The sequence below is a fragment of the Lonchura striata genome, chromosome 29, assembly GCF_050655825.1.
Source record: "Lonchura striata isolate lonStrDom1 chromosome 29, ASM5065582v1, whole genome shotgun sequence".
In the NCBI taxonomy this organism is placed as follows: domain Eukaryota; kingdom Metazoa; phylum Chordata; class Aves; order Passeriformes; family Estrildidae; genus Lonchura; species Lonchura striata.
In genome coordinates this window covers 3,904,192-3,929,322 of record NC_140731.1, presented here as the reverse complement: position 1 = coordinate 3,929,322, position 25,131 = coordinate 3,904,192, and the positions used below count along the sequence as shown (strand labels likewise).

Genomic DNA, 25,131 nt, shown 5'->3' with positions numbered 1-25,131 from the left:
GGGTCCCCCTCCCCGTAAAGTGTCTGCGTGGGCAGGGGGGGGTCCCGGCCGGGGTGGGGGGGGGCTAAGTCCACTTTACTGGCCGTTAATGCATGAGACGATGCACAGGAGTGCTCGGACATTCACTAAACTATTGCTATCGTTAAATATTCCCAAGTGGGGAGGGGGTTCTCCCCTTTTTTGGGGGGGTGGGTGGGGGTCAGGGTGTGGTGGTGTGGTGGGGGTGGGGGGGGGGGGGCCTGTTTCTGCTCTTAATTCGAAAATGAAATTTGAAAGAAAGCAAGAAAAAAAAAAAACCCACCTCTTTTTTTTTCTTTTTTTTTTTTTTTTCCTTTTTTTTTGTTTTTTTTGGTTTTTTCTTTGGCTTACACAAACCTGTGAGTTTTGTGGTGCTGGAAAAAAAAAAAAAGGGGGGGGACGGGGTGGTGGTGGTGGTGGTGGTGGGAGGGGAAACCTGGCAGGAATTTGGGGAGGTGGGGGGGTGGTCCGGGCAGCGGGAAGGGGCCGCATTGCGGGTTTTGGGTGGGGGGGCCCGTTCACGCTGCCGGAGCTTTTTTTTGGGGGTTGGGGGAGCAAGACCCTCCCCAAATGTGGGATCAGCAGGCAGCGAGAGCAGCTCCAGAGGAGGAGGCGGCTGGTGGGGGCGCGGGGAGACTCCCGGCCCCCCGCTCACGGGTCGGGAGCGCGTTTTCCCTGATAAAATTCCTCCCAGCGGCTCTGGAAGAACCGGCGCATGGCGTGGCCGGCGCGGCCCACGGCCGAGTCGTCCTCGTTGAACGTCTGGCAGTTGTCGAACACCAAAAGCGCGTCGGCGGCGAACTCGGCCGAGCTCGAGTACCTGAGCGACACGGCACCCGGTGGGTGGGCGGCGGCCGGGACCCCCACGGGACCCCCACGGGACACCCCCGACCCCGTCAGCACCGTGAGGGAAACCTGGGTGGGGAGCTGATCCCCAAATCCCCAGGAAACACCCACCAACCCCATTCCCAGGAGGGGATGGATCCTCAGGAAAGACCCCCAAACCCAAGGGGAGACCCCAACAGCCCTGGAGGGACCCCAGCCCCAAGAGGAACCTCCACGCCCAGAGGGGACTCCATCCCCGGGAGCAAACTCTGGTGGCCCCACAAGACCCTCATGGTGGGGAAGGGAGCTGATCTCCCAGAGAGACCCCAAAACTGGGAGGGATCCCGGTCAGCCCCAGAGAAATTCCAGCCCCAAGGGCCTCTGAGGGACCCTCGCGCTCAGGAGGGACCCTGCCAGCCCTGATGGACCCCCAAAAACACAAAAAGGGACATCCAACCCCTGGGAGGGACCCTGCCAGCCCTGATGGACCCCCAAAAACACAAAGGTCATCCCTGTGAGGGACACCAGTGGCTTGAGAGGGATATCCAACCCTGTGAGTGACCCTGCCAACCTCGATGGACCCCCAAACCCACAAAAGTCATCCCTCAGAGGGACACCCAACACGTGGAGAAGGACCCTGCCAACTTTGATGGACCCCAAACCCACAGAGGCCACCCCTTAGAGGGACACCACTGGCCTGGAAGGGACACCCAAGCCCTGAGAAGGATCCTGGCAGCCCTGGAGAAGCCCCCAGCCCCAGGAGGGACCCCCAGCCCCAGGAGGAGCCCCCACCCCCAGGAGGAGCCCCCACCCCCAGGAGGAGCCCCCAGCCCCAGGAGGGACCCTCAGCCCCAGGGAGGAGCCCCCAGGCCCAGGGAGGAGCCGCCAGCCCCAGGAGGGACCCCCAGCCCGGGAGGAGCCCCCAGCCCCAGGAGGGACCCCCACCCCCAGGAGGAGCCCCCAGCCCCAGGAGGGACCCCCAGCCCGGGAGGAGCCCCTGCCCCGCTCACCCGCCGCGCAGCAGCCTGGCGCGCATGGTGCCGAAGTCCATGGGGTTCTTGATGACCCTGCGGTAGCCGGGCACCAGGCGGGGGTTGACGGGCTCCAGGAAGGGCCAGGCGTCCTCGTGCGACTCCATCTCCATCAGGATGATCCTGGCAGAGCAGAGGGGAGCTCAGGGGGAGCCCCCTCCCCGCGCAGCCCCCTCCCCACGCCCGCGGCCCCACTCACTCGCAGAAGGTCAGGTCGCCGGGCTGGCCCCGCGGGGCCGAGCTCCTGCGCCGGGGGGCGGCCGGAGGCTCCCGGGGGCACCGGGGGGACGCGGGCAGCCCCTCCCGGCGGCGCGGGGCCGGGCGGCGCCGCGGGCTCGGCTCCTCCTCGCCGGGGCTGCCCCCGAGCCCCCGGCCCCGTTTCCGTTTCTTGCCTCGCCGCGGCGAGACGGGGTCCCGGTACTGCCCTGCCTGTGCCAGGGGGACAAAGGGGGTCACCCTCGGTCCCCCCGGAGCCTCTGCTCCTGTCCCCGCTGCCCGAGCCCCGAGGGGACCCCCGGGGGTCCCTCCCAGGGGTGTCAGGTCCCTCAGAGGCCATCGGGGTCTCTGGGGGATGAGAGATTCTCCTGGGGGTCAGGAGACCTCACAGCAATGGAAGGGACACCGGGGTCCTTCCCTGGGGTGAGGGTCTCCTCTAGGGGTGGGGGTCTCTCAAACACCACCAGCATCTCCTCTAGGGGTGGGGATCTCTCCTAGGGATGGGGGTCTCTCGTAGGGGTGGGGGTCTCCCATACACCACCAGGGTCTCTCCTGGGGACCAAGCCCTCACCCCAGAGGGGTGGGAGTCCCTCTGGGGTCACCAGTGCTCCTCCTGGGACGGGGGTCCTGCCCAGATACGGGGGTCTCCCTCCCATTAGGGTCCCCCCTGGAACTGAGAGTCTTTTCTGGGCAAGGGGATCCCCCTCCCAGGGGCATGGGGGTCCCTCCGAGACCACGGGGGTCTCATCAAGAATGGGGCTCTCCCCTGAGGTTGGGGGTCCCATCAGGGTCCCTCTTGGGAACTCCAGTTTCTTCCGGAGCCCAGGACCTCGCCTGGAGCGAGGGGGGCCCGGCAGGGTGCGGGGTCCCCCCGGATCCCCCCGGTGGGGTGCGGGGGCTGCCCCCCAACCTACCCGGGCCACGCAGACGGAGCAGAACCAGTCTCCCTCGGGCACCTGGCTCATGCGGGGCCGGTGGCAGTAGAGGTGGCAGCCGCGGTCGCAGCCGTCGCACAGCAGCAGCTGCTCGTCGTCGTCCCCCCGCCGGCAAACCAGGCAGGTCTGGGTTAGGGTTAGGATAGGTTAGGGTTAGGTTATGGTTAGGGTTAGGTTAGGTTTAGGGTTCGGTTAGGGTTAGGTTACGGTTAGGGTTTGGGTTAGGGTTAGGTTAGGGTTAGGATAAGGGTTAGGTTAGGGTTAGGGTTTGGGTCAGGTTTAGGTTTAGGGTTAGGGTTAGGGTCAGGTTTAGGTTAGGGTTAGGGTCAGGTTTAGGTTTAGGGTCAGGGTCAGGGTCAGGATCAGGATTTGGGACATGCTGGGGGTCTCTGATAGCACCAGCACCCCCCAGTGCTCCCCGTTTACGCACCTGATGGTGGGGACAGGTTAGGGTTAGGGTTAGGTTTAGGTTAGGGTTAGGATTAGGATAAGGGTTAGGGTTAGGTTAGGGTAAGGATAAGGGTTAGGATAAGAGTTAGGGTTCGGGTTAGTGTTAGGATAAGGGTTAGGGTTAGGTTTGGGTTAGGGTTAGGGTTAGGTTAGGGTAAGGATAAGGGTTAGGATAAGGGTTAGGGTTCGGCTTAGTGTTAGGATAAGGGTTAGGGTTAGGTTTGGGTTTAGTTAGGGTTAGGGTTAGGATAAGGGTTAGGGGGGCTCAGAGCCTCTTTGGCACCCCCAGCACCACCCCTCAGTCCCCCCCGGCGCGGGGTCTCACCACTCTGTTGACGGATTTCTCCCAGGCGATGGATTTCTCCAGCTGGAAGATGCACAGGGACACCTGGGCCGCGCTGCGGCAGCGCTCCAGCGTCTGCCGCCACGTCCGCACCCGCGGCGTGATCTCGTAGGCGCTGTGGGGACACGGGGGGCTCAGCCCGCCACGGGGGTCCCACCCTGGCTAGGATCCCGGCTGGGTCATGGGGAACCCCCCCACAGCCCACCCGGGTGATCCCAGAAGGGATCCCAAAAGGAGGAGTCCTGTTCCCTGCTCAGCCCCAGCAGGACCCCGATGACCCTCACGAGACCCCCATCCCCAGGGGAAACCCCCATCCCCAAGGGAGATCCCCCATCCCCAAGGGAGACCCCCATCCCCAAGGGAGATCCTCCATCCCCAAGGGAGACCCCCATCCCCAAGGGAGATTCCCCATCCCCAAGGGAGACCCCCATCCCCAAGGGAGATTCCCCATCCCCAAGGGAGATTCCCCATCCTCAAGGGAGACCCCCATCCCCAGGGGAGGAAAGACCCCCATACCTTGGAGAGATCCCCATTCCCAGGGGAGATCCCCTCCTCCAGGGGAGACCTCCATCCCTTGGAAAGACCCAAATGGTCTCCGAGGCACCTCCACATCCCCGGGAGGCTTCCTCATTCCCAGGAAAATCTCTCATCCCCAAGAAGGACTACGATGGCCTCTCCGAGATCCCCACCACCAGGACAAACCCTGCTGGTGCTGGTGCCCCACAATTCCCAAGAAGGGTCCTGATCCCCAGAAGAGACTCTCATCCCCAAAGGGAACCCCGCTGGCCCCTCACTGCTGGGAGGGACCCCCAGAAAACACTCTCATCTCCATCAGAGACCCCAAGACCTCCGAGGGTCTCCCACATTGCCGGCAAGGACCCCTATCCCAGGAAGAACACGGGTGACACTCATCCCCAGGAAGGAATCCCCTCCCTGGGACATGCCCACCCTGCTGGCCCCCGCGCAGGGCTCGGGGCGGGTGTGTGGGGCGCTCACATCTCGGTGGGGCCCAGGCTCAGCTCCTGGGCGCCGCTCAGCACCGCTTTCTCCAGCACCACCTCGTGCAGCGGCCAGAGCGGCTCCTTCAGGTAGCGGCGCTCCAGGTTCTGCTCCAGCGCCGCCAGCCGCAGCACGGCCAGGTCCAGCGGGTTGGTGGGCTCGCGGCGCGGCGGCAGCCCGTCCCGCCGGCTGCGCACCGTGATGTCCTCCAGAGGCTCCACCTTGTGCTCGCAGTACCGCAGGTCGGCCCGCGTCGAGTCCGGGCTGGGGCACGTCCAGCCCTGCGGAGGGAGGCACGGCAGGGTCACTCGGTCAGTCTGTCAGTCAGTTGGTCAGTCGGTCAGTCAGTCAGTCGGTCCCTTGGTCACTTGGTCACTCTGTCACGCGGTCAGTCAGTCAGTCGATCAGTCAGTCAGTCAGTCAGTCGGTCACTCGGTCAGTCAGTCAGTCAGTTGGTCACTCCATCACTTGATCACTTGGTCACTCAGTCACTTGGTCACCCAGTCAGTCAGTCAGTCGGTCAGTCAGTCACTCGGTCATTTGGTCACTTGGTCACTCTGTCACTCGGTCATTAGGTCACTCGGTCACTCAGTTACTCAGTAAGTCGGTCACTCGTTCACTCGGTCACTCCATCACTCGGTCAGTCGGTCACTCAGTCACTTGGTCACTCCATCATTTGGTCACTCAGTCACTCGGTCACTCGTTCACTCGGTCACTCTGTCACTCCGTCACTTGGTCACTCTGTCACTCGGTCACTTGGTGACTCCATCACTCGGTCACTTGGTCACTGGGTCACTTGGTCACTCTGTCACTTGGTCACTCCGTCACTCTGTCACTTGGTCACTCCATCACTCCGTCACTCTGTCACTCCATTACTCGGTCACTCGGTGACTCCATCACTCGGTCACTCGGTCACTTGGTCACTGGGTCACTTGGTCACTCTGTCACTTGGTCACTCCGTCACTCTGTCACTTGGTCACTCCATCACTCTGTCACTCGGTCACTCCATTACTCGGTCACTCGGTGACTCCATCACTCAGTCACTTGGTCACTGGGTCACTTGGTCACTCCGTCACTTGGTCACTCCGTCACTCAGTCACTTGGTCATTCCATCACTTGGTCACTCTGTCACTTGGTCACTCTGTCACTCAGTCACTCCGTCACTCAGTCACTTGGTCATTCCATCACTCTGTCACTCTGTCACTCCATTACTCGGTCACTCGGTGACTCCATCACTCGGTCACTTGGTCACTTGGTCACTGGGTCACTTGGTCACTTGGTCACTGGGTCACTCGGTCACCCTGCCCCGGCACCCACCCGGATCTGCAGGTCGGCCATGAGGACGCGCTGCTCCAGCTCCTCCACCCACTGCAGGACGCCCAGGTCGGTCTCGTAGGCTCTGTCCGGCACCGACCACTGCGCCAGCGCCTCCCGGGACACCGCGGCCGCGGCCGGGTCCGGGCGCGCGTGGAAGATGGGGTCTGGAGGAGAAAAGGGGTCAGGGATGGGGACAGACAGCAGAGCCCCAGCCTGGGATACCACGGGGTCTGGAGGAGAAAAGGGGTCAGGGATGGGGACAGGCAAGAGAGCCCTGGCCTGGGATACCACGGGGTCTGGAGGAGAAAAGGGGTCAGGGATGGGGACAGACAGCAGAGCCCCAGCCTGGGATACAACAGGGTTTGGGAGGAGAAAAGGGGGTGAAGGATGGCGGACAGGCAGCAGAGCCCCATCCTGGGATACCATGGGGTCTGAGAGGACAAAAGTGGGAGTCAGGAAGGGGGGACAGGCAGAAGAGCCTCATCCTGGGATACCACAGGGTCTGGAGAGGAGAAAATGGGAATCAGGAATGGGAGACAGACAGCAGAACCCCATCCCAGGACACGATGGAGTCTGGAGTGGAGAAAAGGGGGTCAGGGATGGGGACAGGCAGAAGAGCTCCAACCCAGGACACAATGGGGTCTGAAGAGGAGAAAAGGGGGTCAGGGATGGGGACAGGCAGCAGAACCCCATCCTGGGATACAAGAGGGTCTGGAGAGGAGAAAAGGGGGACAGGCAGCAGAGCCCCATCCCGGGACACAATGTGGTCTGGAGAGGAGAAAGGGGGGTCAGGAAGGGGGGACAGGCAGCAGAGCCCCATCCTGGGACATGATGGGAAGATGGGGTCTGGAGAGGGGATGGGGAGCAGCTCCATAAGCTGGAGGTGCAAGGAGAAGTTGAGGGTCTGGAGGGGCACAGGGGAGGCTCACAGGGGACAGGCAGCAGCCCCCCATTCGGGTGGTGTGGGTGGAATGTGGGGTCTGGGGGCAGAGGGTGGGCTTGGGGGGGCACATGAGCAGCAGCCCCCCAACCTAGAGAACCAGAGGATGGGCTCAGGGGGCAACAGGAGCAGCCCCCTGCCCCAGGGCAGGGGTGGAAGGTGAGGTCTGCGTGGGGCAAAGGGTGGGCTCGGGGAAGGAACACGGAGCAACCCCTTCCTTGCCTGAGCGATCGGGGCACAAGATGAGATCTGGGGGCTCCCAGAAGGACAAGCAGGACCCCCCCATCCCCGTTGGGCGGCGGGTCAGGGGGCACAGGTGGGTTTTTTGGGGGGGGCGGGGCCGGGCAGACTCACCGGTGGTGCTCCGGAGGCAAACCTCGCGCAGGAACTCCTTGTGCTTGGTGAGGTGCTTGTGCAGGGCCTTCTCCCGGATGCCGCGCGGGTGCAGCGCCCGCGCCACGGCCTCCAGCTCCTCGGGGTCCCGCAGCCACCACCAGCCGCTCTGCATCTCTGCAAGGCCAGCGCCGCGGCTCAGCGCCGTGCCGGGGCGCCGGCACCGCCGCCGCGGGGCTCCCGGGGGCTCCCGGCTCTCACCGCTGGGCACCGGCTGCTCCGTCAGCTGCGTCAGGTATTTCTGCTCCATCTGCTTGAAGAATTTGGTGGGGGGTCTCCCCCGGCGTTTGGGTTGTCCCGGCACGTCCTGGAGCTTTTCCAAGCTGCCCTGGCTGCGGGGGCAGGCGCCGTGGGCCCTGGGGCCGGCGTGCACCGGCGTGGAGGCGAGCAGGGGAGCCGTGGGGTTGTCTGCGGGGAGGCCGTTCAGCTGGAGGAACGGGGGGAATGCCAGAGAAGAGAAGACAGGAAATTATAAAATATTCAGCTTTGGAGGGGACCCACAAGGATTATCACACCTGGATCCTCAGCCCCTGAATTCTGCAACACCCCAAGTCCTGCAGCCCCGCAACCCCACAGCCCCCCAACCCTACAACCCCAAATTCTTCAGCCCCCCAACCCTACAACCCCCAATTCTTCAGCCCCTCAACCCCACAGCCCCAAGTCCTGCAGCCCCCCAACCCTACAACCCCCAATTCTTCAGCCCCTCAACCCCACAGCCCCAAGTCCTGCAGCCCCCCAACCCTACAACCCCCAATTCTTTAGCCCCCCAACCCCACAGCCCCCCAACCCTACAACCCCCAATTCTTCAGCCCCTCAACCCCACAGCCCCAAGTCCTGCAGCCTCCCCAGCCCTGGAGCTGTTTCCCTTCTCACCAGCCTGTCAAGGGCAGCAGGACTGAGCCCCCTGTGCCACCACCCCAGCCCAGGTCAGACAGAGGGTCCCACCCCACTCCCTGCCCTGCCCAGGGAGAATCTCCCTCCCCACACAACCCCTCAGGTCGGGGTGCAAGTGCTTGGGTGCAGCCCCCCGACCCCGTACCTGCCGTGCCGAACCCTGGGGGGGCTCCCCACGGCTCTGGCTGCTGCGGGGGGCTGCGGGGGCTCGCGGCGAGGGCTCGGCCGACGAGGTAGCGAGGGGGGCTCGGTCATCACAGGGCGTGCGGGGCAGCAGGTTGAACCAGGGCCCTCGCTTTGCCACGGCCTCCGGGGCTCTCTCCTCCTCCTCCTCCTCCTCCTCTTCCTCCTCCATGGGGTCCGAGGGGCCCTCGGCGGGCGGGAGCCCCGTGTCCCCTTTGCCGGGGCTGCTGGCCGGGGTGAGGACCGAGTCCTTGAGCAGGGACGACTGGGTCTGGCTCAGCCAGGACAGGAAGGCCGACTGGCTGAGGTCGTGCTGGCTCTGCCCCAGGGCCTCTGGCTCCTCCAGGACCCCGTTGAGCGGCACGGGGCAGGGCTCGCAGTGCTGCGCCAGCTCCTCTTTGCTCTTCCGGGGCCGCCCGCGGGCGCGCGAGGCCGTGGCCGGGCAGCTGGTCCGGCTGGCCACGGGCACGGCGGCCGGCTCCTCCTTCAGCGGGGACACCAGCGGGGACACCTTCTCCTCCGGGGGCTCCTCCTGAGCCGCTGGCTCAGCCGCTGCGACGGGAGGAGGAAGAGGAGGAGGAGGAGGTGAGACGTGGGGTCCTCTCCCCGCTGTGGCGGCCCCCAGCGAGCCCCGTGCCCGCTCACCCTCGGCGCCCTCCACGAAGATGCCGCCCAGGTGGGGCAGGACCCAGTAGCGGCGCCGGAAGCGGTCCTGGCCCAGGGAGGCTGCGCGCAGCGTCTGGGAGGAGTGGAGCAGCTTCTTGCGGAAGAACATCTGCCTCTGCGGGGAGAGCGGGGGGCGGTCAGGGGGCTGCAGCCCCCCAGCGGGGCTGAACTCCAGCCCTCCAGCACCCGCTCACCTTGGCCAGCTTCTCGATCTGCCGCTCCAGCTCCGGGACGCTGGATGTAGACGTGTCAACCTGGGGATGGGATGGATCAGTCGGGGAAGGGATCCCCGAGGTGGCACCCACACTTCTGTCCCCCAGCAGAGCTGGAGCAACCCACCTCCTCCTCCCGGCGGGATCTGCGCCCTCGGGTCTCCTCCTCCTCCATCTCCAGCCCCACGTCCTCGGTCAGGCGGGAGCTGCGCCGGCGCCGGCCGTCCTCCAGCCCCGTGATCTCCGACTCGGGCCGGCCCGTCTTCTTGGCCAGGGCCACCTTCAGCCTGCCGGGACGCAATTGGAGGTGCCGGGTACCCGTCCCCCTGCCCACCTGAGGCACCTGGTCACCCAGGGAGGGCAAGGTGCTGAGGCTGCAAGCGAAGCCCCTTCCCCACCAACCTGCGCAGTCGTCCCTCGATGATCCACTTGCTCTTCCTGTAGTTGGACATGTTCTCCAGGGTCCTGTCGATCTCGCTGCGGAACAGGGGGTGCAGTGAGCAGCTGCACGGGCGCGGTGCCACCCCGGCAGCCAGCACCAGAGGATTTCGGTGCCCCCCAGCCAGCCCCACCTGACGATGAGGGCGCTGCTGTTGAGCTCGTTGACGAGGAAGACGAGGATGGCGGCTTTGCGCTCCGGGGGCAGCGCCTGGAAGGGTTTGGTGCGTAGCCCCTCGCACAGCTCGGCGCCCGCCCCGCGCGCCGTCAGGAAGCAGCGCAGCACCTCGGACACGGTGTCGCGGTTCAGGCTGATCTCCGACACCTTCTCCCCCAGGATCTTCAGAGACTGGGCAGAGCACAGCGAGAGAGGTTTGGGGAGTCCCCTCCTTGCCCCCCGCCACGTGGGGGTTTGTCAGGAGGGGGTTCCTGCCCAGAGGAGGTCCAGGGGTGTTCTGGGTGTTCACAAGGACAGATGGGGGGACACCCCAAAAGATGCTGGGGGTGAGGAGGGGGCTGGCCGCAGGGAACGCAGCACATGCCAAATTTAGGAATCTCTGTCCTGAGTTTTACAGCCCCAGCCAGGGGAGGGGAAAAAGGGAGGAAGAAAAAGAAAATGAAAGGGGAGGGAAGGAAAGTGAAAGCAGAGTTAAAAAAAAAAAGGTGGTGGGAAGAAAAGGGAATCTTAAAAAAGAACAAAGGGGTGAAAGGGAAAATGAGAGAAAAAAGAGAAGGGGAAAAGAAAGATGAAGGTGGCAAAAGGATTGTAAAAAGAAAAGGGAGGAAAAGGAAAGAGAAGGAAAGAGGGGGGAACAAAGAGGAGGGAAGAAAAGGGATGGGGAAAATTGAAAAGGGAAGGGGAAAGAAGAGAGAGAAAGGAAAGGAGAAGAGAAAAAAATAGGGGAAGGAGGTAAAGGGGTGAAAGAGAAGGGAAGGAATTGTCTGACCTGGTGGGGGCTGGGGTCTCACCTAACAGGGAGGTATCACCTGGTGGGGAAAGGGGTCTCACCTGGCAGGGAAGGGGGTCTCAGCTGGTGAGGAAGGGGTCTCAGCTGGCTGGGGAAGGGGTCTCACCTGGTGGGGAAGGGGTCTCACCTGGCAGTAGGGCGGCAGCCCGGGGTCGCAGAGCGCTGCCTGCAGCAGCCTCACCAGCAGGTCCTGCAGCTGCCCCGCGCCGGGGGCCACCCCCAGCAGCCCCTCCTGCAGCGCGCCCAGCGTGGGCACGTCCCGCGCCGGCTCCAGCCCCAGCACCTTCCCGTAGCTCTGCAGGAACTCCACCACCGTCAGGCAGTCGGAGAAGGCGCGGCTGGGCAGGACGAGCCCCGGGATGCGGGAGAAGGCTGGAAGGGGCTGCGGATCGGGGAGAACAAACGGGGGGTCAGGGCCGGCTGGTGGCTCCCCGGGGTGACCTCGCTGAGCTCCTGGGCACAGCTCACCTGGTGGTCCCCCAGGCACATGTCCTCCGTGGGCTTCTTCATCTCCTCCAGGATGAGCTGCTGCCGCCGCCGCTCCTCCAGGCGCCGCTGGGCCAGCGGCCCCTTGTCCACCTTCCGAGCCCCCTTGCCCTTCTTCTCCTTGGGCCGGGCCTTGTCCTTGCCCTTCTCTGGCTTCCCCTTTTTCTCCTTGGCCTGAGTCACAGCCCGGATGTGTGGGGGGAAAAAAAAGATAAGGGGGGGAAATTTTTCATTTTTCATCTCCTCCCTCTCCCTGGCCTACTCGTGCCCACGGACTCACCTTGGATTTCTTCTTGGCCTCCTTGGCCCTCGGGGCTTTGGCCTCCTGCTTCTGCTTGTTCTTGGCCTGAGGGGAGGACAAGACCCGCTCAGGGACCCCCTGCAGCAGGGAAACCCCCACCCAAACCCGAGCAGCCCCCGAGCCCCACGCCCGCACCTTCCGCCTCATCTTCTTCTTGATCTTGCTCATTTTCAGCTTGTCCTCCTCGCTGAGCACCTCTGGGGGGGCACAGAGCGGGCATGAAGCGGGGCCAGGCTGGGAGGGGCTCCCCCAGCACCCCCCCGCCGGGGCTGGGACGGGGGTACCTTGTGCTTCCAGCCTCTTCAGCAGCCGCGCGTCCGTCTTGCTCAGCAAATCCACCATCCTGACCTTGGGCGGGCGGCCCCGGCCCCGTTTGGTGGCCGGGGGCTCCTTGGGCTTGGCCTTCTCGGCGTTGCGGGGCCGGCCGCGCTTGCCCGTGATGGCCTGGATGCGCCCGGGGATCTCCTCGGGGCTCAGCTTCACCCACTGCGCGCCCTGCGGGGCACCAGCCGGGGTCACCCCTGGCACAGCGAGGGGCTGGGGGGCACAGGGGGGCTCAGCCGCCCCCAGACCCACCTCTGGCGTGTCCCGCTCCTCGTAGAAGTCTCCCACGGGCATGCGGGGGCTGAAGCTGAAGTGCTCTCGCCGGACATCCTGCACCATGTTCCTGCTCAGGTACTGGCGACAGGGAGGAGGAGGAGGAAGGCTGTGAGGAAGCTCAGCGCTCTGGGCTGGCCACAGCCTCCAGCAGCTGCAGAGCTGGGCTTTGGGGGGGCAGTGGAGGACTAGAACGGCCCCCCACACACAATTCGGGTCAGCCCCAGGGTACCTTGATCACCTCCGGGAACTGCTTCATCCTCTTCCCGCAGGGGCCGTAGTACCAGGTCTCGCCCTGCCAGCGATGGTTCCCCTTCTTGATCCGGACCTCCCGCCTCCACCTGGGCACGGCAGCGGAGGCAGCGTCAGCCCGGGGCCGTGGGGCGGGGTGGGGGGACACGGGGCCGTGGGGCGGGGTGGGAAGGGGAACACAGGGCTGTGGGCGAGATGTGGGGGGGACACGGGGCCTTGGGAGAGGATGGGGAGGGGGACACAGGGCCGTGGGGCAGAATGGGGAGGGGACACGGGGCCGTGGGAGAGGATGGGAAGGGGGACATGGGGCCGTGGGGCGGGGTGGGAAGGGGGACACGGGGCAGTGGGGCAGAGTGGGGGGAATAAGAGGTCGTGGGGCAGGGTGGGGAGGGACACGGGGCCGTGGGGAGGGGACACGGGGCCATGGGGAGGGGACACGGGGCCGTGGGGCGGGGTGGGGACGGCACCAGGGACAAAATGAGGAGGGAATGGTGCCGGGGACAGGATGAGGAGGGAATGGTGCCGGGGACAGAGCATGGGAGGGGTTCGGGATGGGGTGGACAGAGGGGCAGGATGGGAAAGGGACGGAGATGGGGATGGGGATGGGGACAGGATGGCGAGAGTTTCGGGAGCAGGATGGGGGGAAGGGGAAGGTAGTTTTTGAGGCAGGACAGGGAGGGGACGGCGGGAGGGGGACAGAGCTGTGCGGCAGGACGGCCGGAGGGGGACAGGGACAGAACAGGACGGTGGAAAGGGAAGAGAACCGGCGGACATCCCACGTACCCGTGCTGCAGCGGGAAGCGCACCTCGTCCTGCGTGGCGATGCGCCGGCGGGGGACATCACCTGCGGGGAGGGGACACATGGCAACGATGGGCTGGGGGCACCCGGGGGTCGGCACGGGGCCGGGGGTCGGTCGCCGCCACACCTGCCCCCGAGGCGCTCAGCAGGGCGGGCTCCTCGCTCTCTCCTTCTCCCGGCGCGGCCGAAGTCTCCGGGCAGCTGTCGGCAGCCTCCTCCTCCTCCTCCTCCTCCTCCTCCTCCTCCTCGTCCTCCGCGGACGGGGCCGGAGAGTCCGGCTCCAGCGGAGGGTCGAGCCGCGGGGAGCGCGGGTCCCGCAGCCCCGCGTGGTCGCCGCTCTTCTGCTCGGCGGTGTCGCCTGCGGAGCCAAGGTCAGGGACGTCACCGGACACGTCACCGGGGCCGCGCGTCCCCTCCCCGCGCCGCCCCGGCGCCTCGCCGGTGCCACCGGGACCCCCGCGGGGCTCGCGCGTCCCACCGGCGCCGCCATCCCGCGTGGGGAACGCGCCCGGTGGGGCGACCGCCCCCCGCTCCCGGTGCGGGGGGACACCCCGGGGCCGCACGTACCGGGCAGGGCGGGCGGCGAGCCGCGGCCATCGAGCAGCGGGGCGGGCGAGGGGCTGGCGGGCAGCAGGCTGAAGGGGCCGGCGTGGAGCGGGGGGCTGGCGGCCAGGTCGGGGGGCTCCTCCAAGGAGGACTTGTCGCTCACCAGCTGCGAGTCGTCCATCGCGTACAGGTCGCCGGTGCCGGGGTCTGGGGAGGGGGGTGAGCGGCGGGGCTGGGGGCGCACGGACCCACATCTCCGCTCCCGGGGAAGAGCGGGGTGTGTGTGCGTGTGTGTATGTGTGTGTGTGTGTGTGTGTGTGTGTGTGGAGTGGCCGAAAAGCTCCGGCAGCAGAGGGGTTAAAAGGGGTTTGGGCTGCCCCCCAGCCTCCCCCCCAGCTCCGCCTCCTCCTCTGGGAAGCGGAGGAGCCCAAAATGGCCGTGGCGATGCTCGGCAGCGCGGAAGTTCAGGCGCTGAGTAACCGCCTCGTCACGGAGCTGGGAAGGACGGGAAGGAAGGCAGGGAAGGCAGGGAAGGCAGGGGACGCGGGCCCGCCCCCGCCTCGGGACACCGGGGCGCCGCCGCCGCCGCCGCCGCATCCCCCCGCGGGCACCGGCGAGGGCGGGCGCTGCTCCCCGGGCACCGCGGCCGGGGGATGGTTGTGCCCCCCGCGCCCTGCCCCGCCACCGATCCACCGGACACCGCCGTACCTCTGGCCAGGGACTCGAAGGGCTCCAGGGTGTCCTCGCTGAGGATGTGGGCGTCCTCCAGCCGCGGGGCGATGGGCGACGCGTCCCCCAGGCACCCGCTGGCCCTGGGTGCCAGGACGGGCCCCTCCGGCCCCAGCGAGCCCGTGCCGGAGGCTGCAGCCCCGTTGTAGCTGCAGATCTTCAGGTCTGAAGGGAACAATCGACCGAAAACAGACCCTGAGACGGGACGGTGACGGAGCCGGGGGATCCCCACTGCCGTTCCCCTCCACGGCACCGGGTGGTGACACCGCGGGCTGTGCCCTCCCTGGTTTTATGAGATCCCAATGCCTGCTCCACGCTGTGACCGGCCAAACCCCATCCAGGACACTGGGCAGGCGGGTCAGAGCAGCTGGGATTCCCCTAGGAACGCGATGCCCAACTCGACCAGGATCCAGCGCCCAACATGCCAGCGCCCCAGAGCTCTGCCTCCCCTCCCGGGCTCCTACCTGGCTGTGCCTCCTCCAGCTCCTGGCTGCCCACCAGCCCACCCCCGTTCTCCGTGATGGTGGTGCTGGTGCTGCTGCCAGTGGTGGTGGGCATCTCTTTGGCTGCGCCGTCAGCATCCCCCTGGCCGGGGTCCGGCTCGTCCGGAGCCAGCGGGAAGGGCTGCGCGTCCGAGCTCAGCACGGGCGAGGACTGACCCGCCGCGTAGAAGCCGTCGGGCCCGTTCTGCATCAGCTCGAAGCTCTGGTCGTGGAAGGAGTCGTAGAGCTCCTGCGAGTCGAAGCTCAGCCCCATGGGCCCGGCGGTGCCGTTGCCCCAGAACTCCTGCCCGGCCGCCCGCAGGTTGGTGCCGTGCCCCGGCGAGGCCGGCCGGGACCCCCCGGCCACGCCGTTGAGGGGGAACTGTCCGAGGGCGGGCGGGCCCCCGTCCTTGAGGCCGGCGGCGGGCGCGTAGGGCGCGTAGTCCCACAGGCAGTCGTAGGCGCGGAGGGGCTGGGCCCCGGCGGGCGCGGAGCCGGGCGAGAAGGTCCCTGAAGTGCCGGGGTGTGATACAGTAGAGAAGCCATTGACATTCATGCCCCCGTTCAGACCTGCGAGGGAGCAGAGCGACGGCGAGGTCAGCGCCGCGGGGTCTCTCCAGCGGCTTTGAGGATGGATCGATGGCCAGGCTGGGCTGCCAAAGCCCCGCTCGTGCCCCCCCCGCGCCCCCCGTGCCCGGAGAGGAGCAGGGGGAGAGGGGGGGAGTCGCACGGTCCCCGTTTGCCAAACCGGCTCTGCCACGGGCTCTGCCGGCACCGGGCCGAGCGCCGCGGGACGCCGGGGATTAGCCGAGCCTTGGCAGGGCCGTGCCGGATCAGCTGACGGCCAAATCCACGCACGGCCCCTGTGCCGGCGCGGCCGCTTTTCTAGGCCAAGGCGGCGGCAGGGATGCACAGACCCCGGCCCTGGCCCCGGCGCTGGAGCTGCTGCTGGCCATGGCCCCTCCATCCCTGCAGGCCCTCTGGCCCTGCAGCCCTCCCATTCTTGTGTCCCCCCTGGCTCCATGGCCACCCCATCCCTCTGTCCCTGCAGCCCTCCCATCCCCATGGCCACCCCATCCCTGCAGCCCTCCCATCCCTGTGTCCCCCCTGTCCCTGCAGCCCTCCCATCCTTCTGTCCCCACGGCCACCCCATCCCTGTGTCCCTGCAGCCCTCCCATTCTTGTGTCCCCCCATGCCTCACGGCCACCCCATCCCTGTGTCCCCCCTAGCTCCATGGCCACCCCAGCCCTGCAGCCTCTTTGTCCCTGTCCCCGTGGGGTCACTTACTTTTCCCTTGTGGGGGGAAGCTGAGTGGGGAGCTGTGGGTGAAGGGGGAGTCCCCTGAGACAGGCGTGGGTTTCGGTCCTGAGGCAGCAGGTGCAGAGGAAAGGCCAGTGAAGTTAAAATGGTTGTTTGTTTCCATTTCTGCACGGGGGAGAAGATGCACCGGGGTCAGTCACTGGTGTGGACTGGGGCTGCCAGTGTGCTGACCCACCCACCACTGACCCTCCGTTCCTTCTCCCTGCAGTTCCCAGCCTGGGGCTCGAGGGCTGCCGAGGGTGAGGAGTGACAGTGAAGCCCCCCAGGACTGAGATGCCACCTGTGCTGTGCTTTGGCCCAGGCCCAGGTGCCCCAGCTGGATGAGCTGCCACCTGCTTGAGCACAGCCTGTCACCGGCGTCCCCAGGGACGCCCATGGCCAAGGTGTGATCGCCGTGTGCCACCAGCCCGTGGCTGGTCCTGGGCTCCCAGCCAAGGACCACACAGACCCCCCAAAACAGCCCTGTGACCCCAGGGATGCCCATGGCCAAGGTGTGATCACCGTGTGCCACCAGCCCGTGGCTGGTCCTGGGCTCCCAGCCAAGGACCACACAGACCCCCCAAAACAGCCCTGTGACCCCAGGGATGCCCATGGCCAAGGTGTGATCACTGTGTGCCACCAGCCCGTGGCTGGGAGCCCAGGACCACACAGACCCCCCAAAACAGCTCTGTGACCCCACGAGGAGCCAGCATAACCCAACGCTCCTGGCACAGAAATGACCCTGTGGTGACAGACAGTGTCCCCGCCATCTCCCCCACACCCTGTCCCCCAGGAATACCTCCAGGGTTTGAGGCCAGGCCATGCTGGGAGCAAGCAGGAGCTGAAGCCCCAGCGCTGGCTCGGGCAGGAGCCTGGTGACCTTCATCCCGCAGGAACCCCAAATGTTCCCTCAAACCCGAGGCCACAAGGAGGGATCCCATTGGCCTCAGCCCCAGAACTGAAGCCCTGCAAGCCCAGCAGATGAGGAGGGAGCCTCAGTGCTGGTGGGGACCCACAGGGACAACCCCCAGAGCTGCCCCCGCCGGCAACTCTTGCTTGTGCCACTCTTGCCAACCCCGCCACTGGCCAAGGCAGCGCCGACCTCTCCGGAAGGGCCAAGGCCGCCGCGCTCGGCACTTCAGCAGCGGCTGGTGGCACAGCCCGTGTCGAAACCCGGATTTCATCACACCCTCGCCCGCCTCAGCTGGTGCCCTGGCAGGGGCCGCAGGGGCCACCGAGCCTGGCCAGGGCCACCGGTGATTCATCCACCGGAGAAACCCGTATGGGCGGTGACGCGGCTGCCACACGCGCGTGGCTCCCGGACGCGCCGGGACGGACCCGCAGCCGCCTCCGCCGAGCCCTGAACCGGCCTCTGCCCTGACCCAGATGGAACCCCCGGGCGTGGGGACACCGGAGCGACGGGGCTGGATAAGGAAAAGCCTTTCCGGTCCCACCCCGCGTGTGATGTGCTGGCCAGGAAGGCGCTGCCGGTTCTGGAGGTCAGAGCAGGCGGCCGAGGGATGTGCCAGAAGCGGGCAGGTGGCGGCTGCAGGTCTCAAATTGAGGTGCACTGGGATGGTCGGGCACGTGCCAGCGTGGCGAGGGGGCCGGGAGAAAATGGAAGCCACCAAAGTGGGAATGTCATCCTTGTTCCAGGGACAGGCCAGGCCCAGCAGAGGCCAGAGCCGCCCTTGGCATCACTGGGAGCTCAGCCAGTGCCAGGTGCATTGTGGACACCGGCCACCCACGGCCACCCACGGTCACCCACAGCCACCCATCACCTCCCACCCGCACCGGGGCTCCTGCGGCCCCGCTCCCCCCGCCCTGAGCCACCGAGTGTGGAGCTGAAACTGGGCCACGGAGAGAAACCGGAGCCAGGCAAGGTGAGGAGGGCGAGGGGCAGGAGCCTCGGATGGTGGCACCGCAGGGACCTCGCTGATGGTGGGTGACAGGGTGGGCACCGAGCCCGCGGCTGACCCCGGCTCCTGCCACACCGGGCACGGCCAACGTGGCAGCGGGTGTCAAACCCGGTGGCAGCGGCACCACCGGGCCCCGGGATCCCCGCGGGGACACCGGGGCCAGGACGGTTCCTGGGAGCTGAGCTGGGGGGGAACTGTCGGTGCCGCGGAGCCGGTGCCATTCCCCGGGCACAGAGCTCGGCCTCCCCGGTTCTGCGGCCGCCGCGGGCCGGTGGCACCGGGAGGCCCCGGGAGCGTGACGCGACCTGATTAAAAAGGACGTTTCAAAAACAACGAGACGCAACAACCGGCTGCCATTTCCCGGCCACTTCCTGCGGGGACGGACACACGGGGGGACACGGGGCCGGCCCCCCCCGGCCCCGCAGCGCCGCACCGGCGGGGACCCCCCGGTCCCCGCGGCAAGGACACCCCCACCCCGCTCTCCAGCCCCCCGCCGGGTCTCCGGGGATGGGGGGCTCGGTGTCCGCGCCCCCCGCCGCCGCAGGGGGGTCCCGGTCCCGGAGAGTGCGGGGAGGGGGACACGGACGGGCGGTGCCGGAGAGGAGGGGGCGCCCCCCGAGCTCCCCCCGAGCTCCGGGACGGGGCTGCGGGGAAACCGCACCGGCCACCGGGGACGGGGCACGGGCTCCCGGTCCGGGCCCTTGGCCGCTGCACAGTGAGGGAAGCGGGGGGGTCACCGGGATCCGGTAACGGAGGAGGAAGGGGGGGCAGGCCATGGAAGCGGGATGCGCAGGGGGAAGCGGGGGGAGAGGACGGCGTCTCACCGAGGTCAGGAAAGCGGAGCGGGGTGCCGCCGCCGCCGCCGCCGGGCCCAAACCGCTGCAACCGACCCTCCCGGCCCCTCGCCCCCTGCAGCCGGGCCGTTAACGGCCCGTTACCGCCCGCCGCCCTCCTCCGCCGCGACCCCGCACCTGGCAGGCGGCGGCGCGGGCCCGGCTCAGGCGGCGCGGGGCGGGGGGCGGCTCGGCATGGCGCGGCCGCTCCGCCGCACCGGGCCGGGCCGGGGCCCCTCCGCTCCGATGCGCTCCGGTACCGGGCCGGGCCGCGGAGCCGAACCCGCGGCCGCGGCAGGAAGCGCCTCGCGCCGCCGGGCGGTCCCGGGACCGCCCCCGTCCCGTCCCGTCCTTCCCCCCCCCGCTCCCCCCGCACGTCACGGCGGCCGCAGTGGCGTCACCGGGAGCGGCGCCGCCGTGGCGTCACCGGGGGCGGGCGCGCGCCCACGTGGGAGGGGGATCCCCGCCCCCGGCGGGGTCAGGGCGGGGGGAATCCCCACGCGGGGACGCCCCCCCACCCCCGGCTCCGGGACCCCCGGTTCCCCCCGGGGCTCCCCCAGCCCGCACCGGCATCCCCCGGGAACGTCCCTCCCGTTCCGCCCCCCCCCCCCGCGCTCTCTCGTCCGTTCCCCCCTCGCTCCCCGCAGCCCCAGCTCGACCCCCGAGAACGGCGGCGCAGCGGGACCGCGAGCCCTGCCGGGCACCGGGGCTCCCCGGTTCGGCCGCGGGGGCACCGGCCCCCCCCGGCCCCCGGGATCCCCGGTGACGTCACGTGGCACCGGCCGGGCCGCGCTGCGCAGGGCCCGGGGGCGACACCGGCTCCGGGGGCGGCGGGGGCAGAAGGGGGTCCCGGTGCGGGGGGGCCGTCCCGGTGCGGCCGCAATGGAAGGGAAGGGGGGTGTCCCTTCCCGGTGCGGGGCAGCGGAGCCCGTTGCGGGGGATCCCCCCCTGTTGGAGGCTCCCGGGGGGTTGGGGAGGTCCCGGTAAAGAGCCGGGCCTCCCGGTGCAGCTGGCCCGGTCTCAGGGGGTCCCGGTACAGATCCGGGGGTCCCTATACGGCCATCCCAGCCCCGTAGGGGTGCCGGTGGGTCCCGGTATCCCCGTCCGCGGGTCCCGTTCTGCGCGCTGCGTACCTGGGGGGGCGGCGGGGGCGGTCCGCACCAGCCCCGGTGCCCGCCCGGCCCGGTGCGCTGCGGTGCCGGTGCCGGTGGCGGAGCCGGGGGGGGCGCAGGTGCTCCCGGCCCCGCGTGATGTCAGCGGCCGCCGCCGCCCCCTCCGCCACCGGGGCCGCGCCGCCATTTAAAGGGACCGCCGCCCTCCGTGGGGATGGCCGGGGACACCCCCCAACAGGGAGCACGCCGCGGGACCCCCGGCGGCCACCCCGGCGGGGACACCCCCGCTCCTCCGGGGGGCTGAGCAGGGCCCGGCCCCGGGGGTCACCGGCGGGGGCTCGGGAGTCGGGGGTGGCCCTGGTACCCTCGGGGGATGTCCCCCAGCCCCGCACCGGGCGAGGTCGGGCCGGAGCGGCCCCCCGGGACCCCGTGGACAAAGTGGCAGCTGCCGGGGCCGGGGCGGCTCTTTGTGCTGCGAAATGGTGGAGCTGGAACTGCGCGGGGGGCGGGGGGAACGACGGGGACCGGGACAGACAGACGGACACGGGGCTGGGCCCCGGCACAGCACCAGCATCTGTCACCCCAGGGCTGTCCCTGCAGCGGAGGGGCGGCGGGGACAAAGGGGAGCCCCCAGGGCTGGGGGTCCCTGCACTGGAGCAGGAGACAGAACCCAGCACAAGCCCCCCATGGAGGGGACCCTGGGGGAGCCCCAGGGCTCGGGGGCTCCCAGGACTTGGATCCCTCCAGCCCCCCCGGGAGCAGGAGCCACAGCACACAAAGCCTGCAAACGTTTTCACTGATGTTTTATTGGAAATGTTAAATACTGGGGGTCCGGCCCCAGCGGAGCCGGGGGCTGGGGGGCTCAGGCGTGTTCCTCTGCCAGCTTCTCTGCCTTGGCCACCGCCTCCTCAATGGGCCCCACCATGTAGAAAGCCTGCTCAGGCAGGTGGTCATATTCACCTGGGGGGACACAACGTGTCAGGGGGGAGTGGGAGGCCCAGTTGGGCACCCCAAAGCCCCCCGAGGGCCACCTCACCTGCCAGGATCTGCTTGAAGCCCTTGATGGTCTCTTTCAGCGGCACCAACTTGCCCATGTGGCCGGTGAAGACCTCGGCCACCTGGAAGGGCTGGGACAGGAAGCGCTGGATCTTGCGGGCACGGGCCACGGTCAGTTTGTCCTCCTCGGACAACTCGTCCATGCCCAGGATGGCGATGATGTCCTGCAGTGACTTGTAGTCCTGGGGATGGGGGACACACGGGTGAGTGAGCAGAGCTGATCCCCCACCCCAGCACCCCACAGGGAGGGGCTGCCCCAGCCCCCTCACCTGAAGGATCTTCTGCACACCCCGAGCCACGTCGTAGTGCTCGGGCCCCACGATGTTGGGGTCCATGATTCGTGAGGTGGAGTCCAGGGGGTCCACGGCCGGGTAGATGCCCAGCTCAGCGATGGCACGGGACAACACCGTGGTGGCGTCCAAGTGGGCGAAGGTGGTGGCGGGCGCGGGGTCTGTCAAGTCGTCAGCTGGCACGTAAATAGCCTGGGGACACAGAGGAGAAGGAACAGTCGGTCCCAGGCAGGTGACACAGCCCCCGGGGACCCTGTGGATGGTCCCGTCCTCACCTGCACGGAGGTGATGGAGCCCTTGCGTGTGGTGGTGATGCGCTCCTGCATGGTGCCCATGTCAGTGGCCAGCGTGGGCTGGTAGCCCACGGCCGAGGGGATTCTGCCCAGCAGGGCTGACACCTGTGAGGGGACAGAGCGTGAGGGACAGAGCACGAGGGGCCGTGCAGGCGGGGGACAGCGCGCCGCCCCGTGCCCAGCACGCACCTCGGAGCCGGCCTGGGTGAAGCGGAAGATGTTGTCGATGAAGAGCAGCACATCCTGACCCTCCTGGTCCCTGAAGTACTCGGCCACCGTCAGCCCCGTCAGGGCCACCCTGGCACGGGCACCCGGGGGCTCGTTCATCTGCCCGTAGACCAGGGCGACCTGTGGGTGGGACCCTGGGGTCAGCATGGTGTCACTGCCACGCCTGGTACTGCACCAAGGGACCCAGAACCTCCCGAGGAGACCCTCCCTCAGCATCTCTGCACACCTTGGAAGTGGCATCTTTGAGGTTGATGACCCCAGACTCGATCATCTCGTGGTACAAGTCGTTGCCCTCGCGGGTCCTCTCGCCCACGCCGGCGAACACCGAGTAACCACCGTGGGCCTTGGCCACGTTGTTGATCAGCTCCATGATCAGCACAGTCTTACCGACACCAGCACCTCCAAACAAACCTGGGAGGGGGGGAAATAAGGGTCCTGCTGAGCCCTGAGCCAGCTGGCTGCCCCCGGGGTCTCCCTTCCGCTCTTTCCTCCTCAGATACAAAAAGCGTTGCTTCAGCAAGCTCAGGAGAACGAAAGTCATGGAGTGAATCATCAGTGAAGGAAAAGTTCCCTAGAGGAACTGTTGGATATCCCAGAGGGACCAGCAGGTGCCCACTCCCCAGAGGGACCAGCAGGTGCCCACCCCTGCTCTGGGGGTCACATACCGATCTTGCCACCCTTGGCATAAGGAGCCAGCAGATCCACAACCTTGATCCCTGTCACCAGGATCTCCTGCTCCACGCTCATCTCCACGAACTCAGGGGCCTCGGCGTGGATAGCAGCAAACCTGGAGCAGGAAGAGAAGGGGGTGGGCAGCTGCTCTGAGCCCCCCAGGTTGGGGGCTGGCAGGGGACAGTCCCTGCTGTGACCCAGAGCCACATCCCTGCTCACACCTGGCATTGCCCTGCAGCCCCTCAGCACTCACTGTTTGGTCTTGATGGGGCCCCTCTCGTCGATGGGCTCCCCAATGACATTCATGATCCTGCCCAGGGTCTCAGGGCCCACGGGGATGCGGATGGGAGCACCAGAGTCCAGCACCTTCTGTCCCCTCACCAGCCCTTCTGTACCGTCCATGGCAATGGTGCGCACGGTGTTCTCCCCTGCCGAGGCCCAAGGACAGCACCGTCACCACAGCGTCCTCAGGCTGACCCTGGGGACAGCTGCTGGTGGCTCCCCCAGGCCCTGCCAAGGGGACATTCTGCTGGGAGAAGGACCAAGAGGAGCAGCAGGAATAAAATAGCCCAGAGGAAAACTGAGCCCTGCAGCCACAGCCCTCGGGCAGCCATTTTCCTCCTCCTCCTCAGATTGAAATCCGTGGCTTCAGCAAGCTCAGGAGAACGAAAGTCATTACAAACATCATCACAGGAGGACCCCTCCCCGTCCCAGCCGCTCACCCAGGTGCTGAGCCACCTCCAACACCAGCCGCGTCTCCCTGCCCTGCACCTCAAGGGCGTTCAGGATGGGGGGCAGCCCCTCGTCGAACTGCACATCCACCACGGCGCCGATGACGGCCACGATGCGGCCGGTGGAGGAGCCGGCCTTGGCGGCAGGGGCTGCCTGGGCGGCATAGTCCCGTCCTGGGGGAGAGAGGGACGAGCCAAGGTCGGCCGGGGCAGGGCAGCTCCGGGCTGGGCGTGCGGAGCCGGGGCTCCCCTGCGAGCCTCGGGGTGCGCCCCGACCCTCCCGGGGTGCACCCAGGACCCCACACCCCGCTCGGCGCACCCAGGACTCCGTAGTGCCGCCAGGAGCTCGGCACCCCCCTCCGGGGACACCCGCACCCCTCGGCGCACGCAGGACCCCCGGAGGCCCCGGACCCCGCCCCGGTACATCCGCACTCCCTGCAGCCCCCCCGAGTGCCCCCACGCCCACTCCCCGGGGCCGCTGCTCCTCCGCCGCAGCGCATCCCCTCACCCCACCCCGGTAACGGGGCCCCGAGCACCGGCACCCCGCGCAGGCCCCAAGGTGACCCCGGCCCGCCCCGCACTCACGCGCCCCGACGGCGGCAGCCGGGGCGGCCCCGCGGCCGAGGAGCAGCGGGAGGAGGTCCCGGCCCGGGGCGGCCCCGCGGGGCAGCAGCGGCCGGGCCGCGGCGGCGGCGGCGGCGGCGGCGGAACGACCCGCGAGCCCCAACATGGCGGCGCCGACTGAGCCCCGCGTCCCGCCCGCCCCTCACGGCCCCCGCGGGGCGGGGCCGCCGCGCGCGCGTCACCGCCGCACCGCGCGCCCATTGGCTGCTCTGAGGAGGGGCGCCGGTGAATTCGCGCTCACATTGGTCGCGCCGATGCGGCTCCCGCTCTGCGCTTCCTCGCGATTGGGTTGCGGACCCATCCGTCAAAACGCGCTGCCGGCTGATAGGGCAGCGTGTGGGAGGGGGCGTGTCCCGAGCGAAGGGCAGCGGAAGTGGCGGCGCACGTGTCCCGCGCTTGTCCTTGGGCGGGCGCCGTGACCGCGGCCGAGGCCGCACCGGGCCCGTGACGGGCCCGCTCCACCCCGTGACCGCTTCTGCCGCACCCCGCGTCACGGCACCACCCCGAGAGGCCGCCCCTCACCGGGCCCGCGTCCGCCCCGCGCGGCCGAGGGTCACGGCAGCGTCCCGCCCGGGCGCCGAGCCCGCCGCACGCCCCCGGTGTCACTGCGGTGCTCCCGGGGCAGCCCCCGTGGCACCGGGCTGTGCTGTCGCCCAGAGGCCCGAACACCACCGCATCGCTCCCCGCCGGATCTGGGGACACCGCGGCATTTCTCCCCTGCCCTCCAAGGGACGGGAGCCCACTCTGCTGCTTCCCCGCGCGAGGGGAACCGGAGCGCTCTTGTCCCGGGTGGGAGGGAATCCCACCCCACCGACCCCCAGAGAAAGGGATCTCACCCCATAGATCTCCCTCAGGAGGGGGTCCCCACCCCACTGACAACCCAAAGAAGGGGGTCCCAACCCATTGAACCCTAACAGAAGAGGATCCCACCCCAATGACTCCCCAAAGAACATAATCCCACCCAATGAACCCCAACAGAAGGGGCTCCCACCCCACAAATCCCCCTCAGAGAAGAGGATCCCACCCCACTGACCCCCCCAGAGAAGGGAATCCC

The 25,131-nt window shown here is 67.9% G+C and overlaps 2 protein-coding genes and 2 non-coding genes across 8 annotated transcripts; all 4 read right to left on the bottom strand.

Annotated features, from left to right (window-relative positions):
• Positions 1-362: 362 nt before the first annotated feature.
• Positions 363-20,307, bottom strand: BAZ2A (bromodomain adjacent to zinc finger domain 2A). 5 transcript variants are annotated; one of them, XM_085563101.1, is made up of 28 exons: positions 20,205-20,307; positions 16,308-16,445; positions 15,003-15,590; positions 14,518-14,703; positions 13,831-14,016; positions 13,391-13,621; positions 13,248-13,308; positions 12,445-12,553; positions 12,192-12,293; positions 11,900-12,110; positions 11,595-11,812; positions 11,297-11,488; positions 10,956-11,210; positions 9,995-10,209; positions 9,825-9,899; positions 9,550-9,709; positions 9,405-9,464; positions 9,190-9,325; positions 8,507-9,096; positions 7,669-7,894; positions 7,429-7,584; positions 6,135-6,298; positions 4,815-5,098; positions 3,801-3,933; positions 3,005-3,151; positions 2,074-2,303; positions 1,854-1,997; positions 363-838 (listed from the first exon to the last, which is right to left on the bottom strand). In XM_085563101.1, the coding sequence occupies exons 2-28, from the start codon at positions 16,441-16,443 to the stop codon at positions 670-672; spliced, it is 5,364 nt and encodes a 1,787-aa protein (XP_085419227.1). In that variant the 5' UTR covers positions 16,444-16,445; positions 20,205-20,307; the 3' UTR covers positions 363-669. The 5 variants fall into 5 exon arrangements, with proteins under 5 accessions (XP_085419227.1, XP_085419226.1, XP_085419228.1 ...); XM_085563100.1 differs by lacking the exon at positions 20,205-20,307 and adding an exon at positions 19,210-19,367; XM_085563102.1 differs by lacking the exon at positions 20,205-20,307 and adding an exon at positions 19,063-19,196.
• Positions 20,308-20,969: 662 nt separating this feature from the next.
• On the bottom strand, positions 20,970-24,198 carry ATP5F1B (ATP synthase F1 subunit beta). Its single transcript, XM_021542492.4, has 10 exons — positions 24,039-24,198; positions 23,445-23,627; positions 22,976-23,150; positions 22,716-22,837; positions 22,277-22,461; positions 22,012-22,170; positions 21,805-21,927; positions 21,509-21,721; positions 21,220-21,421; positions 20,970-21,143 (listed from the first exon to the last, which is right to left on the bottom strand). Exons 1-10 carry the CDS (start codon positions 24,181-24,183, stop codon positions 21,046-21,048), a joined length of 1,605 nt encoding a protein of 534 aa, XP_021398167.1. The 5' UTR covers positions 24,184-24,198; the 3' UTR covers positions 20,970-21,045.
• On the bottom strand, positions 22,538-22,612 carry LOC116184554 (small nucleolar RNA SNORD59). Its single transcript, XR_004149306.1, has one exon. It is a non-coding gene; the product is annotated as a small nucleolar RNA SNORD59 (small nucleolar RNA).
• Positions 23,346-23,419, bottom strand: LOC116184555 (small nucleolar RNA SNORD59). The gene has a single exon (XR_004149307.3). It is a non-coding gene; the product is annotated as a small nucleolar RNA SNORD59 (small nucleolar RNA).
• Positions 24,199-25,131: the final 933 nt, after the last annotated feature.